General features: G+C 41.8%; 2 protein-coding genes across 3 annotated transcripts; one reads left to right on the top strand and one right to left on the bottom strand.

Annotated features, from left to right (window-relative positions):
• Window positions 1–950: 950 nt before the first annotated feature.
• On the bottom strand, window positions 951–5,999 carry TMEM234 (transmembrane protein 234). 2 transcript variants are annotated; one of them, XM_034413325.3, is made up of 5 exons: window positions 5,893–5,999; window positions 4,052–4,203; window positions 2,760–2,826; window positions 2,043–2,135; window positions 951–1,885 (listed from the first exon to the last, which is right to left on the bottom strand). In XM_034413325.3, the coding sequence occupies exons 1-5, from the start codon at window positions 5,903–5,905 to the stop codon at window positions 1,809–1,811; spliced, it is 402 nt and encodes a 133-aa protein (XP_034269216.1). In that variant the 5' UTR covers window positions 5,906–5,999; the 3' UTR covers window positions 951–1,808. The 2 variants fall into 2 exon arrangements, with proteins under 2 accessions (XP_034269216.1, XP_087733034.1); XM_087876908.1 differs by lacking the exon at window positions 4,052–4,203 and having other exon boundaries at window positions 5,893–5,989.
• A 31-nt stretch (window positions 6,000–6,030) lies between these two features.
• EIF3I (eukaryotic translation initiation factor 3 subunit I) lies at window positions 6,031–15,741 on the top strand. Its single transcript, XM_034413323.2, has 11 exons — window positions 6,031–6,831; window positions 8,268–8,360; window positions 9,778–9,865; window positions 10,436–10,501; window positions 12,442–12,591; window positions 12,691–12,818; window positions 13,414–13,524; window positions 14,275–14,364; window positions 14,985–15,058; window positions 15,249–15,341; window positions 15,432–15,741. Exons 1-11 carry the CDS (start codon window positions 6,802–6,804, stop codon window positions 15,511–15,513), a joined length of 1,005 nt encoding a protein of 334 aa, XP_034269214.2. The 5' UTR covers window positions 6,031–6,801; the 3' UTR covers window positions 15,514–15,741.
• The last annotated feature ends 1,109 nt before the right edge of the window (window positions 15,742–16,850 follow it).

The following is a 16,850-nucleotide window of genomic DNA, read 5'->3' as shown; positions in this document are numbered from 1 at the left end:
CTGGCCAGGCTGGGCCGGAAGTGGCATGTCTCCCATCAAGGGCTGGATGTGGAACTGGACCTCAGAAGGCAAGTTAGCTCCCTTCAACACGGCCTGGTGACCCCGACATGCTTGCTTGCCTGCCTTCCATGTGGCCTTCCCGGCGGTCCCCATGGCCAGCTTGCGAAGGCAGGCAAGCACCCAGGCGGGTGGGGCCGGGGCCAACCAGGGGTTTACATGCGCTTGGACCCTCTGCATATGTGCAAATCCTGCGCATGCACAGAGGCTCAAAATACCAGGTTACTTCCTGTTGACTTCTGGGCGGGCGGGTGGAGCCTCGAGCCCGCCATCGCTACCGCTTCTCCGAACCACCGGCCATCATCGGTACCGGATCGGCCGAACCTCTGTATCAAAGATTAAGGGACAGCCATCCAAGAAAGTAATTAACTTGTATTAAAAATACTTTAATTGAAGTTCTGGAGAGAAGAAAGGATAATGGGTTTATACAACAACTGATTCATTTTAGTTTACAGCAGTGAATGAATCTGCATTTATGTAAAATCAAGACATGTTAAATGAAGCACAATCTGTGGAGTCTTTGGTAGTCTCTGAGCTTGGTTATTTTCTTACAGGTGTTTTATTACCCAACTAGGTAACATCATCAGTGCTAGAGGGGAGCAGGGTCTGCTCTCTGATTATAGACAGTTCAATCCAGTCAAAAGACTTTATAGTTCAATCCTGAGCTACATATACAGGTAGTCCTTGACTTATAACCACAATTGAGTCCAAAATTTCTTGTTAAGTGAGTTTTGCCCCATTTTACGACTTTCTTGCCACAGTTGTTAAGTGAATCACTGGAGTTAAATTAGTAACACAGTCGGTAAGTGAATCTGGCTTCTCAATTGACTTTGCTTGTCAGAAGGTTGCAAAAGGTGATTTACATGATCTGAGTCAGTTGCCAAGCATCTGAATTCTTTTTAAAATATTTTTTATTAAACAGTTTGTCTTTAAAAACAACACAAAAAACAATCACACATATATAAAAACAAAACACGTCAAGACAACGTATTGAACATTACATACCCTCATTTTGTAGTGACATACATATTTTGCTTTTGTAGTTCTCTATTTTATCATTTCTATTTACTTCTCAATAGTAGAATAAGCACATTACTCCAACATAATTATAATTATAATACATTATAATATTCATTGTTCTTATCTACACATTTATATTCATTTATATTTACATCTCTTTATTTAATGTTATTCAGTTACTCCAATTTGAGTTTCATCAGTATTAAGTTAAACATTTCTTGTTCTGATTTCTATTTTCGAGCCAACTGTACATTTTATTCCATATTTCATAATAGTCCAAATCCTCTCTCTCTTTCAACTCTATAGTCATTTTATCCATCTCAGCGCATTCTAGGATTTTCCTAATTACTGTTTTGTCTGAGGGTACACTGTTTTGTTTCCAACTTTTTGCAAATGCAAAAAGTGCTGCAGTGAGTATATGTAGTGTAATGTATTGAAGGTTTTTGTTCGTTTTCGGGTTTCAAATCTATTTTTTGCTTTGTAAATTATAAAATTCTAATTTTATACCAATAAAACTTTTATACCAATAAAAGGTTTCTGGCTAGCAGGAACATCAAGACAAGATCTAAGGACCCAGGTCTCTTTGGAATCCAGGTGCACGAAGGAGTGATTGGCAGGATATGAAGAGCCAGGGATTGTTTACCCCATGCTGCAACTCTTGAAGGTGGCATCAGCAGTTGTACAGATAAGAATGGTCTTCCACAGAATTTCCCCTCTTCTTTGGAGATCTCTCATGGATTTTTGCGCCCAGACGCAGTTATGCAGATGGCAATGCCCAAGACTACCAAGAGCATTCCCAGAACAGCCCCTACCAAAGAGAAAAAGCAGGAAATCAACCAAAGCTACAAACTTTGTTTTTGGGATAGAAGAACATGGAATATTCCATTCAACCCTGCTTATTTTGACTAAATATAAAGCAATAAGGAGGGCAGAATTTGCATCTGCTCAAGCCATTAGACACCTACTTGTGCCACCTATGTTTTCTCCAAGAACTTTCCCTGTTGCCACTGTGAAGACCAGGGCCAAGGAATTGCAAAGAGGCACAGCCAAGGTCAGATCTGAAATGGAAAGTGGAACATTTAATGCAGAATCATCTGATCAAAACAAATAAAAACCACCGAGGAGATAACCCTAATCAAATGGAAACTTCATCTGAAGGTTGTGTTTGGCTGGTGAATGGCTGGGGAGTAATTCTGGTAGGAAATGTTAGATCTCCACATTCAGGGATTTTCACATAGGACGATATTGACAAGATGGCAGTTACTTCCAATACTTGATTCTGCAGCAACTGTCCAGCAAGCTTCGCTTATCTATCTATTCTTTAACTGGTCTTTTTCAAACATATTGGATCGGAATTCAAGAACTGCAATCAACATATCTTGAGGGCAACAAAGGTGCCCACAGTGGGGCTCAAAGAGATCTAGATAGTATCTGATAATGTGATTAAAACCCAGCTCCTTTTGAATGTGCATCAGAATTCTCAATGGTTTTTTTTAATGAAGATAATCCTGCTCTGAAATCTATTAAGAACTGAGTTACTTCCATTTTGGTGATATGGTCACAGAATTAGATTTTTAAAATTATGTCTTTCTGCAGTAAGTATCTGAATAATCCCCCACAATGATCAGAGTTCCCTCCTTCCCCCAAATCTTGACACTGGCAATAATTAATTAAGGACCAACCTGTGGACGCTAATGCGAGATAGTAGATGAATGAGCCACACTGGTTTACAATAAATGGTAACATGTACTGTAAGGAAAAAAAAATAGTTGGATGGAGAGATTTATTTATTTAGAGTATGGCTGGTCACACACAGTATTAAAACACTTCATTTTTACAAGTTAAAACAATAAAAACAATAAAAAAAAGCAGTAAGAAAACCTAAGAGGAAAACAGAAATAACAGAAATTTCAGTTTAATGTTGAGTTTGGAGATCCAGTCAGGATGGAGAGAGCTTCAGGGTTACTTAATTTAAACCAATTTCTAATTACCGGGGAGAATGCAATTCTTTCTTTTATGTACACCGAGAGCGTATGCACCAAGACAAATTCCCTGTGTGTCCAATCACACTTGGCCAATAAACTATTCTATTCTGTTCTGTTCTGTTCTGTTCTGTTCTGTTCTATTCTATTCTAATGCATCATATATATTTTTTTTTTCAAATGTGTTCCTGGGTCAAAACAATTTTAAAAGATTATTGCTGACTAGTGGCTTTTTGAACAGTCTTTTGAGAAGAAAAGAAGCATTATTTTTTTCAAATATTCTGAATTATAAAGAAAAAGAAATTTAGACAAGAAATTACTTCTCCATTGGGAAAGCTACTAAATGCTATAATTAAAGCAGCAGTTAATCAAAGCCTGAGTATAACAAGTAAAAATAGAATGAAATTTAATACCATAGTAGTATCTTATCATGTAAGATTTAGAAAAAAATTATCTTGTGATGTGAACAGGCTGGTGCAGTCCAGGTACCTTCCCCCAAACCTGGCCAGAGATCATTTACTTCTTGGGTCAATAGGAACATTTTGAATCTGTTTCAGAGTGAATCTTATCTTCCTTTTTTTAAAGAGAAGTGTTTTAATTAAAAGACTGTTTTTAAAAAAGGCAGGAGGGATGGTCTAATGAGCATGAAAAGAAATGTCTGCAGGTATAAAGGTGCCATGTTGTGGCCCCAGGCACAGGTAATTCAGATTCCTGGTGCAAAGGAGCTTCAGGTAATGGTAGGGGTGCCGACTAACAAGGACTGGGCTCTGTAAGTGGCCTGATCTCAAAACAGTGGGACACTCAGCATAGGACTGTTTTGAATTCCATGATGGAATGTTTTGCACTATAGAAGAGGGTTTCCCAAACTTGGCATCTTTAAGACGTGTGGACTTCAACTAGCTGGGGAATTCTGGAAATTGAAAGCCACAGATCTTAAAGTAATTAAGATTAGAAAAAGCAGTGTGAAGAATGCTTTGTAAAATGGCAAATACCTTGTAATTCAGGCAAAGGAACTTTATTTCTGCCAGCATCTGCTGAAGTCTGCTTTCTCTCTTTACCTGCTCCAGACCCACAGTTCCTCTTTTCAAAAATGGATTTGTTGTTCCCCAAAGAATTGCTACCAAAATCAAAGCTGCAACTTCACCTACAAGATGACATCCCATAGACAAATTGTTTAATGAAGTACTCACAGCAGGGGTTATTCATCCATTACAACTGTATTCTTTGGTAAGAAAGACAGTAGCTAATCAATGAATAATCATCCTTCTCTTTCAATACAAATATATTGATATTTTAGATTTTAAGCTGTGTTAAGTAAATTGCATCTTGTTTAGCATTAAATCCTATTACAGGCAAGTCTTGAATTTACCAACGGTTATTTAGTGACCTTCAAAGTTACCACAAACCTACCTAGAGGATTTATGACTTTGTTTAATGACTGCCTGAAAAGTTTGTAAAATCATATTGGTCACATGATTGACCCATTTTACAACTGTCACTACTTACAACTATAGAGGGCAGGCTCCTTTATGGTTGTCTGTCAAGGGCTACCTGTATATTAGTGAGCTTTGCTTATCCCTAAAATCAAGGAGCAAGTGGTACAAAAGCAAACATTCTTGAAGGAGAGATCCAGGGCCCCTGCACTGTTAAATTTTGCAGACTGGCACACCCCACAAAGATGGAAAAGGATTTGCAGCACTTGCTTAATCCTCCTTTCAATTGCCCTAATCCCAGGGGTGAAATCTAGCAGGTTCTGACAGGTTCTGGAGAACAGGTAGCGGAAATTTTGAGTAGTTCAGAGAACTGGCAAATACCATATCTGGCTGGCCTCAGAGTGGGGAGGGAATGGGGATTTTGCAGTATCCTTCCCCTGCCACGCCCACCACGCCATGCCACGCCCACAGAACCGGTAGTAAAAAAAAAAAATTGGATTTCACCACTGCTTAATCCTAACCCCGTTCAACCAGGTCAATAATCAAATTCAAATCCAAATCCAATAGATGCGATTCCCAACCGCTGAACTGCCAAGCTCTGCAACAGAACAATTTGTGCTTTCCATGCACGAGGCCCTCAGGTGTGGAGCTTTTAGCCTGGCCAGAATTTAACTTGAACGGGTCTCATTTGTCTGCCATTTGTCAGAAATGGTGTAGGGTTGTCCTGCTTGAGCTGGGGGGGGGGTTTGGACTAGATGACCTCCAGGGTCCCTTCCAACTCTTGTTAATCTGATCCTAATGCCAAGAGGGCCTCGGAGGACTCCTCTGCGCTTCCTCCCCTCCCTCTTCCCGCTTCTTCTTTCCCCAACCAGGAGGGATGGAGGAGTGGGGGGAGGGGGGGTCAGCGTCCCTCCCCAATTTATAAAGCCCCTCCCCCCACTCCTTGGAAGCAATTCTGAGTTCCCTGGGGGGGGGGAGGGGGAAGGAGGACAATCTACCTCAGAGGTCTTCAAACATGGCCGCTCTAAGACTTGCGGACTTCAGCTCTATGCTGACTGGAGAATTCTGGGAGTTGAAGTCCAAACGTCTTTAAAGCGGCCTTGTTTGAAGACCTCTGATCTAGTTACAACGGTTTCTCCTGTGGGGGGGGGGGGAATGGAATGGTGACGCAGATGGCATGACGCTAACTCGCTTCGGCCTGTGGCCTCCTCAGGCTCCGGAATGACAACTCTCATCATCCCCAACCAAGCAGGACGTTTACTGTTATCCCTAAATGCCTCCGGCGTGGAGAAATCATCGACACTTCTCCTTTTAAAGAAAGAATTATTTTTCCCCCACCCCTCTTACCCCTCTCCTTTCCCCCCCCCCCATTTCTGAGGCACCGGAAGCGGCTCCCTCACCCAGCGACGCCATGGCGACTAAAGAGTCCCGCAAAGCATTTCTTCTTCGTGGGAAACAGCCGCCAGCGGTGTCGCTCTAGGCCGGGGTTTCCCCTCAAACTTGGCCGCTTTTAAAGACTTGTGGACTTCAACTCCCAGAATTCTCCAGCCAGCATAGTCGTACTGTACTCCAGCATAGCTGGCTGGAGGATTCTGGGAGTTGAAGTCCACACGTCTTTAAAGCGACCAAGTTTGAAGACCTCTGCTCTACGCATATATCTCTATGGTTCAGCCCTAAATTCCGCTCTCTGAGATTCAAGCCTCGCTTGTGGGGCGGGAGGAGGGAGGGGGAGTTGCGGCCCAAGAGAATCAGTCAATTGTGTATTGCCAAACTTTTGTCAGAGGCCCAGAGTGAGGGCGAATTAGGTCTCTCTACATCAGAGGTCTTCAAACATGGCCGCTTTAAGCCTTGTGGACTTCAACTCCCAGAATTCTCCAGCCAGCTATGCTGGAGTACAGTACCACTATGCTGGCGGGAGAATTCTGGGAGTTGAAGTCCACACGTCTTAAAGCTCCCAAGTTTGGGGAAGCTTCCCCATGTAATGGTCCTTCCGATCTCAAATGATTCGGTTCATGCCAACTTGTTTGGTTAAAATAAAAAAAGCCGTTGAAGTATAGTGAAGTGTTATGCAGGGGACCAGCTTTCCTCGGGCAGATCAGAATTATTAATCTTTCATAAAAATTATACATTCTTGATAGGAAACTCTTACTTGCCCCACCAACGGAGGCATTCTGAACAGCACCGGAAGTGAAGGTGTAGCCAATACGCTTTATTGTTCTCTAAGCCTTGCAGGGCCACTTCCTTTCTCCCTGACCCGGAAGCGATGCATTCGGCCTCACCCCGGAAATGGTTCTTTGTGCCTTCCGTTCATGCTTGTCGGCGTTGTTTCCGCAGCTATGGTCAGTCTCTGGGTCTCTTGGATTCCTTAATGTTAACTAGATAATATGCATGTATTATATATTTTATATTTTATATATTTTATAATAATATATATTATATATTAATTGTAATATTTTATATATTTTATATATCATATGTTATATATATATATAGTTATATATATTGTATTATATAGTTATATAATATATATTATAGATAATAGTTAACTAGATTAAGTAGTTAAGTCAGATAATTAATTCAGACGTTGGTCGATTTCCATTGGGATGGGAGGTGAACCCTGTAGTTTTCCAGGGCTGAAAAAGTTATTAAAAGTTATTAGGAAAAGATCTCGCAGGGTTTACGAGGAAGTTACTCCGGTTGAACTCAGTGGCGCCTCTTCCAGTATAAACGTAAACGGATTAGGGTCCTCAGTACGAGAAAAGATTCCCTAAAAGAAGGAAAATCGGTATTTTTATAAGCATTGTCCCAGTGCTTCGATTCAGAGGGTCTTGGCAATAAAATAAAATTAAATAAAGCTGCCTCAATAAAACCAATCCATAACAACAGAAAACAGAATAGCAAGATTCACTGCTTGGGAAAGCAATATAACGGCAGCCTAAAAGATTCTTCCTGGATTTGTTTTGTATCCTAACTAATAGTAGCTCAAAGAAAGAACAAAAATAATGAACCTAAATGTTCTACTAGAAGTATCCTGCACATCTCTGGGCAACTCATTCCTCTGAGTGAGCACGAAAATAGAAGGTCATTATACTCAAGTTGTAATTCTGGGCCTATTTACTAGGAAGTTCACAGTAAATGTATTGTCATTTTGATTTCTCAGTTGTTAAACCTCTTAAGGGATACTTAGCTTTTCTTTTAAACCTGGATGATCTCATCTTTTTTCACCTACCCCGGCACCTGTCTACACATCTTCATGCTTGAAATAAATTTAAGATATTACAGTACATCTTTAGAGTGGCAAGGTGGCCTGGAGGTGGAACTCTTGACTCACAATCAGGAAGTTCTGAGTTCAATCCTAAACAGATATTTTTCTCTCTGGCCACGAAGAGAAAATACCTGCTGCAGATGCCATGTAGGCACCAGGAAGGGCAGGCAGCTAACAAATGCTCAGCTCCATTCAGTCAACCAACTTCACCCCGAGTCAGGTGACTGCAAGGGATTACAGGATTGTTAAACAAAAAACTCAGTACATCTTTAAATTTGGCCATCTTTTCATTTTATTTATTATTTTCTTATAGAAGAAAAGTAATTGTCACCTCTTCCACCCCTTAAAACTAACACCTGGAATTTCAATTCTGTTGTTCAGCACATTATTTTATCCATCTTTTCACAGCTGAATAGCAGCTGCAGCATTATAAATGACAAGGATATTTTTTAACATTGTCATTGGCAAGTAAGCAGTGTTAACATCTTTTTAAAAAATTTCTCTTTACAGAAACCTATTTTGTTGCAAGGCCATGAGAGGTCGATTACTCAAATCAAGTATAATCGGGAAGGTGATTTGCTTTTTACAGTAGCAAAAGATCCGGTATGTTATCATTGAATGGTTACCTTAGTTTGTGTGTATTTTTCATTTAGCCTAACAGAATCTCTTTCTACTATCCTAATAGATAGGACAGAAAAATAGACACATTTTACTTCAAAAATCAGTTGCATCCTATATGCCAACAATGGATCTGTATCTTTTGCATTTCATGAAACTTGGGCACCCTGATTTTTAAATCTTTCTCACCCTAAAGAAAGGTGCATATGATGCATATGATTGTCTTTGAAAGAAAATAAAAAAAATTCTGTGGTGGAAGAACACAGCTGGTTGTGGGGTGAGTGTGTCAGCCACAGTTAAAGGTTTTATTTTGTTTTATTTCAGTGAATATTGGTCACCACAGTCTATTAAAATCTAGTCAGAATGGCTTTCACAATATTCTTCACAACCTGTAATATCCAGGAGTTTATAATCAAGAGTTTGTGAAACCTGTTGTCAATGGATTTAGTTTTATTAATGATTGTCCTTCATTCATCGTTAATTAATTTTATTATTATTATTAATATTTATTGAATTTCTATACCGCCCTTCTCCCGAAGGACTCAGGGCGATGAACAGAATAAGATTTCATATACATATAATAATTTTTTTTTATAAACAGTAAATAATAAATTGATGTACCTGCTAAGGTACCTGGTACCTTGGTGTACCTGCTAAGACCTTGGCATAGAATTTAGATGTTTATGCTAGCCCTGCTTGTTGAAACAGAAAGGTCTTCAGGGCATGTCGGAAAGTGCGAAGATCTGGGATTATTCGTATTCCAGGGGGTATTTTGTTCCAAAGAGTAGGTGCCCCCACAGAGAAGGCTCTCTCCCTTGGAACTACTAGACGACATTGTTTTAATGATGGTACTATGAGTAGGCCTACTCTCTGAGAGCGTATTGGTTGGTGGGAGGTTATCGGTTGCAGCAGGTGATCTCGTAAGTACTCAGGTCCTAAGCCATGGAGCACTTTAAAGGTAAGAACCAACATCTTGAAGCGCACTTGGAAGGCCACCAGAAGCCAGTGCAGCTCACGTAGAAGAGGTGTTACATGTGAGCGCCATGTTGCTCCCATAATTACTCGCGCGGCCGCATTCTGGACCAGTTGGAGCTTCCGGGTGCACTTCAAGGGGAGCCCCATGTACAGAGCATTGCAGTAGTCAAGTCGGGAAATGACGAGGGCTTGAGTGACTGTGCGTAATGAGTCCTGGTCTAGAAAGGGACGCAATTCGCGAATCAGGCTACTACTTTACTACTTTCTTAATTTTACTCAGTGTATTATATACTCAATTCCAAGTCAATTTATCTTGTCTCTAAGTTATTGACTAATCAAAATATTTAACCAGGAAGTTGTTATTATGTACCAGTTTTAATATGGTTAATGTGGTTTTATTAAATTTACCTTATTTTTCGTTTATCAGATTGTTAATGTTTGGTACTCTGTCAATGGTGAGAGACTTGGCACATACACTGGCCACACTGGTGCAGTCTGGTGTGTGGACGCTGATTGTATCCTTTGGTTTTAGTGTACAAAATCACATTTTTTCAAAGTTGCTTGAAAATAGCTCATGTATATATTGGAGCTGATCCTCCTGCCTGTCTCTCCCCCTCTCCCCCCCTCCCTCTCACACACAACCCATGAATCATTGTGTCATTATTTTCAGAGATATTTTCCTACAGATTCTTTAATGTCTCGGAAGTAACGCATGTTGAACTGTATAGCACAGTCAAATGACAGTAGTTGATCACAGGAATTGTTTTATTTCATTTTGCATTCTCGAATAAAATGCATTATGATAAAGTTTATTTCATAACATAATTTGCCAAAGGTCAATTTCACAGGAATCGTGGGTTTCGGCTTTTGGAAGCATTCTGTAAGTTAACCCATTTGAGTTTCCTTGGTTGAAAAAGTTCTGCTCTACACTGCACTGTTTTTCCCAGTTAAAGGTTACAAAGTTTTAGTAGTGTATGTGTATTTAATTTGCAGGGTTTGTATTTTAAAACCATGCAGTAGTTCATTTCTGTTTCCTGCTGCTCCTCATTATGTATTTTGTGTGGCTCCTTGACTGCTCTCTTCAGGGGACACAAGACATGTCTTGACCGGCTCAGCAGACAACAGTTGTCGGCTCTGGGACTGTGAAACAGGTGAATGTCAATGTATGAGTAGTAGGAAGAATGTCCTGATTATGCAGGATGAAAAATGTAACGTTAGGAAAGAGGAGAATGGAGTTTGACTGCTTTTGCAGAATTTGCATCTGGAAACTCATGTCAACATCCTAATGTGTAAAGATTGTTACAAGTTGTAGTGGGGTCTCACCTGAATCAGCTTCTACCCAGATTGTTGGGGACAATATGCTGACACTGAACCGCTTAGAGAGGGCTGTAAATCACTATGAAGCGGTATATAAGTGCTATTGCTATTGAGCATGAGGGGTGGGAAGGAGCATGCTGATCTCACTGAGTGAAAAATAGCCCTCTTTGCTTTTGTGCTAATGCAATGTTGCAGTGCTTGGTTCTTCTTGCTGCACTTGCCTTTTTACAGTACAGGTAGTCCTTGACTTAGAACCACAGTTGGGGCTAGAATTTCTGTTGCTCAGCAAGGCAGTTATCGTATTTTTCGGAATGTAAGATGCATCAGAGTATAAGACGCACCTACCTTTTTTGGTGAGGAAAAGAAGAAAAAGAAACCTCCCTCTGCCTCTGAGCAATTTTGCCTTGTTACAGCAAACAGCCTGCTTTACTTTCATTTTCGTTTTCAGCATAGCTTGATTAGCACAAGAAAAAAAAAATCTGCTCCAGCAATTTACCTCTTTGCAGCAAGCACCAGAGCCCTGCGCAAAACAGCTGAGAGCAAATCAGCTGAGAGTTGGGAGGCCAATCCAATCAACTTGTGCTAATTAGGCTGTGCTGAAGCTGAAAGAAGCTGTTTTTTCTTGCTGTTTGCTTGCAAGGAGGTAAACTGCTGAGAGGCAGAGGCCAAAGGGTGGGGGCCAGTGGGTGGGCGGGGCTACATTTGGTGTATAAGATGGACCTAAGTTTTCACCCGTTTTAGGGGGGGGAAAGTGCGTCTTATACTCCGAAAAATACGGTAAGTGACAATTTTACCTTTTGGCCATGGTTAAGCAAATCATTGCAGTTGTTGTTAATCCAATTTTCCCCATTGACCTTGATTGTTGGAAACCAGCTGGGAAGGTGGCAAATGGTGATCACATGAACCCAGGATACTGCAGCTGTCATAAATAACATCCTGATTGCCAAGCCCCCAACTGTTATGGGGATGCTGCAACCATTGTGAGTGCAATTTATGATTGGTGATAAATCACATTTTTCAGTGCCAAACTCCAAATGGTTGCTAAACAAATGATTATAAATTGAGAATTATTTGCATTTTTATTGCACTTTCTCTTATTTGCTGCTGGTGGTTTTTCCAGCAATCGGCTAAAAAGTTCTTTGTTTTTCCCCCATCATGAAAATATTAGGAACACTATCTCCTCTTCCAGTTAAAGCGATAATGAGCTATTGAGATCCATATCCTCAGGTTCAGGAGGTCTTTCTGAATCCACTCAGGAATAGGATTAGATTTAAGAATCTGAGATATATTTGAAGGCATCCTTTTGTGCAGTCCGTTGATGAATCTAAATGTACCTGGGGTGAAGAACTGTCTGGTGATGAGGAAAGTTGCTTTAAAGGCATGTGGTCTCAGTGTTTGGACTCCCACTTTTCTAATTCCAAGCGATGTTAGTAGCAAGGATGGAGAATCTCATTCTGGCTGGATATACCTAACCCATTTCAATCTGATTACAGAATTAAAATTCATTTCCAGGAATCTCATAATCATGAACTATAAATGAAGTCAAACAAGCTGGGTTTTCACAACATGCTCAGTCCTTAAAAAGCAACCCTGTTAATATTTTGGAAGTTGTGTGCACGGATCTCTTATGTCTGTAGCTGACTAGGATATATGTGTAGAGACTTTCTGTAGACCTTAAGCTTTATAGAGACCCTTGGATGAGATATTTCTGAGTTTGAGGGAGCAGTGGGTCTCTCAAGTTGTACTTACTGCTTGTGTTTCATCCCCTCTTTAGGAAAGCAACTTGCTTTAGTCAAGACCAACTCAGCTGTGAGGACCTGTGGTTTTGACTTTGGAGGGAATATCATCATGTTTTCCACAGATAAGCAAATGGGCTACCAATGTTTTGTGAGCTTCTTCGACCTTCGAGACTCCAGCCAGCTTGGTGAGACCTTCAGGTGTAGGTTAGAATCAAGGTTAGGGTGGGGAATTTGTCCTCCTTCAAAGTTGGTGTTAAAGAATCTTTTTTTCCTTTTATCTTCAGAGGACAATGAACCTTACATGAAGATCCCCTGCAGTGAGTCCAAAATTACCAGTGCGGTTTGGGGTCCCCTTGGAGAATTCATCATTGTTGGGCATGAGAATGGGGAGTTGAACCAGTTCAGTGCAAAGGTTGGTATGGATTCATAAAGGGAATTTGTATCCCATCAGGAAGGTAACTAGACCCGGGATGGCGAACCTATGGCACACGTGCCACAGCTGGCATGCAGAGCCCTCTGTGGGCACGCAAGCCGTCGCCCAGCTCGGCTCCACTGTGCATGCACCGCGTGCTTCCCGCTGGCCAGCTGATTTTCGGGATGCGTGGGGGGGCGGGGCCCATGCAGGAGACACGTGTGCATGCGCAGGGGTGCAGTATGCTCCCCCTCAGCCCATTTTTAGGCCCAGGAGGCTACAGGGAGGCCTGCTAGGCCCAAAACGGGGCATGGGGGGTGTGGCCCGTCCCCCCATGGCCCATTTATGGGCACAGGAGGCTAAGGGAGGCCTGCTAGGCCAAAAACGGGGTGGGAGTAGGTCGTGCGCGCATGCAGGGGGAGTGTGGACGGGGAGTGTGGGGGTGTTGTGCACGCATGGGCGGCGAGCATTATATTATGGGTGCTGGCACGCGGGTGTGCTTTTGGCACACAACGAGAAAAAGGTTAGCCATCACTGAACTAGACCAAGCAAACTTAGAGCAAAGTAGCAATGTCTTTCCTTTCTTCTCTTCTAGTCAGGAGAGGTCCTCGTGAACGTCAAAGAACATACAAAGCAGATCAATGACATCCAGACTTCCAGAGATATGACAATGTTTGTCACTGCCTCCAAGGATAACACTGCCAAGGTGAGCCTCTGCTGCTGCTGCTAAGAGTAGTGTCCTATGACTGACCGGCATTTTTCAATTAACCCCAGGAAGAGAGGCTGCTTAGACAAGCTAGCTCTTCCTATTCTTTTTGCAAAAGTTTTGAGATAATAACGTTTTTGCTCTAAAACCTCAGTCAGATCATGATTTCCCTCTTTGGTGGTAAGTTTCATTAATATCTAACCTTCCTTTGCTGATGCCTAAACTGAGCAACTCTGGAGGTGGCGAAGGAAAGAGAGGTGGCAGGGCCATAAAATCTGCCCTCCAAAACTTCCCCTTTCATGACTCAAATTTCAGAGGAGTTGTTAGGGCTCAGTCGGCAAATTAAGGATGGGCCTCTTGGTTGGAGACAATTTCGTAATAAACTTTCTCTAAAACATTCATTGCCATACTGGCATTTTCTTTGATGTTCTTACTCTTTGGCGTCTTTTACATTTACAAATTGTAAATGTAAGCATCGGCACACAAATTAGTAGCCACAGGAAGCTTTTTCAACTCTCACTGGAACTCAGGAAGAGTTTGGTTTTGTCTCTCTTTTTGATTTCCGGGGCTTGTTCTAGTTGCCTTGTTCAGCTTTCAAGCAGTGTTTTGTTGGGACAACTGTTGTTCCCAGGACTGGGAAGTGGCTGTGCTTTGCTGCTTGGGACTGATGCTGTAATTGGCATTTTCAGATGATACTGGGGAAATTTAGTGCCTCGCCCAAAAGACCTGATAGATCTGTTTCTCTTGCAGCTCTTCGATTCCACAAATCTTGACCACCTAAAGACATTCCGAACAGAACGGCCGGTGAACTCCGCAGCGCTTTCCCCCATCTTTGATCATGTATGTTGGTGGGCAGCATGTTGGGGTTTTTTCTCCTTTTGTGTGATCTCCTTAGGGTGAGAATTGTATGGCTGTTGTGTGGTTTGTATGGGTCCTTCACAAAGGTAAGTTTGTCTGTGATACTGGTGAAATCCAAATTTTTTTACTACCAGTTCTGTGGGCGTGGTGTGACTTGGTGGGCGTGGCAGGGGAAGGATACTGCAAAATCTCCATTCCCACCCCACTCCTGGGGGAAGGATATTGCAAAATCCCCATTCCCACCCCACTCTGGGGCCAGCCAGAGGTGGCATTTGCCAGTTCTCCAAACTACTCAACATTTCCGCTACCGGTTCTCCAGAACCTGCTGGATTTCACCCCTGGTCTGTGAAATGTTAGTGTCTATGTGTCTGATTTTGGATGCTTTGCTTCTTGGCAGCTTCTGGGCTCTGCTTGATTGCTGTACAGGAAATGGGAAAGCATAGAGAGATCAAATGACAGGGCTCTGTATTTAGCAAATAAGCGAAGTTTCCTTAGTGAGAAGCAACCAAATTTTAAGCCATGGCACTAAGCTGATCTGTTGGCATATTCTCTCCTAATCAAAGGAATGTAAATTGGATCTCGTCCTTTTATTTATCTGGCAGGTGGTCTTAGGCGGTGGACAGGAAGCCATGGATGTGACAACCACCTCCACCAGAATTGGAAAGTTTGAGGCCAGGTGAGGTTGTTTTCTCCTCTGGTCATGAGGGATGTGGCATTGATTCGCCCTCCTCTACTGCGTTCCCATGAAACCCAACTCTGGTTTCAAAAGGTGTAAGGCGTCTCCTCACAAGCAAGTTAGCATGAAGAGCTGCCCAGCGTTCTTTTCTAATGGTGTCTATCTCTTTGTATCTTACTGGTGGTTCTAGATATTTCCACCTGGGCGTCGAGGAAGAGTTTGGAAGAGTCAAAGGCCATTTTGGGCCAATTAACAGCGTTGCTTTCCACCCTGACGGGAAGAGGTAAGAGTGCTAGGTACTTCTGGCTCTTTAGTTTCACCAAGACTGGGACCAAGAGCGCCAGGATTTTCACTCCTTTTTTTCTGATTCTAGTTACAGCAGTGGCGGAGAGGATGGCTACGTCCGCATCCATTACTTTGACCCCCAATACTTTGAATTTGAGTTTGAAGTTTGATCTGGCTACTTCCTTGTCCTCTGATGCGGTTCCAGCAGGATGGAAATCTTGCTTGTCCTGAGCGATGCTTAAGGGCAAGAATCAAACTGAAGCAGAGGATGACCTGCTGCAGCTGCTGGTTCTCTGGGAGAATCTCTCTACTTGTACACTGCTGGAACAGCTGCAGTTGCCCTATTTATAACGTGAGGCAGGGATAATAAATTCTTCCTTTACGAACATGAAAAGAAATACGTATGAATGTGTTAGCTAGGGGCAAGTAGATTACTATTTTTTAAATACTGTTTCCATCATGTGTATGATTTGCTGGCTTCAAAATTCATTGTTATCATTAGGGGTTTCCGTATTGGTGGTTTTGCTAAGTAAAGCCCAGGTTATACCTGTTCCAGGATTTACAGTATATTGGTATTGGGTCAGTTTATTGGGTTAGAGCAGCATTCTTCAACCTTGGCAACTTTAGGTAAGGTAGACTTGAACTCGCAGAATTCCCCATCCAGCACAGTTTAGGCTTGATTAATATTAACATTTAAAAAGCTTAGCCATGTCAACTTTATTGTCCAGACATAGCTATTGGCTCCAAGTTGGGAGGCTACATATCAGCATCCAGATGACTTTCTCATTTCCCAAGAGATTTACCCTATTTTTTGGACTATAAGACACTCCGGAGTATAAGACACACCTACCTTTTATGGGGAGGAAAACACAATATACACTAGTGCATGGATATGGGAAATAATTTGAATTTTTTTTTTTTTTAATTTGATTTATATGCCGCCCTTCTCCGGAGACTCAGGGCGGCTTACAATGTGCTCAGCAATAGCCTTCATCCTTTTGTATATTTATACAAAGTCAGTTTATTGCCCCCACAAACTGGGTCCTCATTTCACCTACCTTAGAAAGGATGGAAGGCTGAGTCAACCTTGAGCCTTGGAGAGATTCGAACCCTGCAGTAATTGCAGACAGCTGGTCTTAATAACCAGCTTAATAACAGGGTGCCTTAAACCCCTGTACTACCAAGGCTCTTTTGAAATTTTACCAGTTTGGAACTATTTTAAGTTTTTTTTCTTTGTATAGTTTGGTATTGTAATCAGAATCAGTAAGTTATTCAACATGCGATCTGTTAGATGTAAAGCTTGCCCTCCCCCCCTCTTTGTTTTCCTTCTGGTAACATTTTAATTAAGTTAGTGAAATGCTTTTTAGATTCCAGCTAATTGTTGATTCTAGACAGAAATTTTACAACAAAAGGACACAAAGAAGAAAATAAGACTCATAAAACACTGACAATAACTCTTGACTCTACCTCCCAGTTTGTCTCCTTGCAGCAAACAGCCTGCTTTAGT

Source organism: Pantherophis guttatus, chromosome 10 (assembly GCF_059756535.1).
Source record: "Pantherophis guttatus breed Tessera chromosome 10, ASM5975653v1, whole genome shotgun sequence".
NCBI classification, from domain to species: domain Eukaryota; kingdom Metazoa; phylum Chordata; class Lepidosauria; order Squamata; family Colubridae; genus Pantherophis; species Pantherophis guttatus.
The sequence above is the reverse complement of the archived record's forward strand: the minus strand, read 5'-3'. Positions and strand labels throughout refer to the sequence as shown.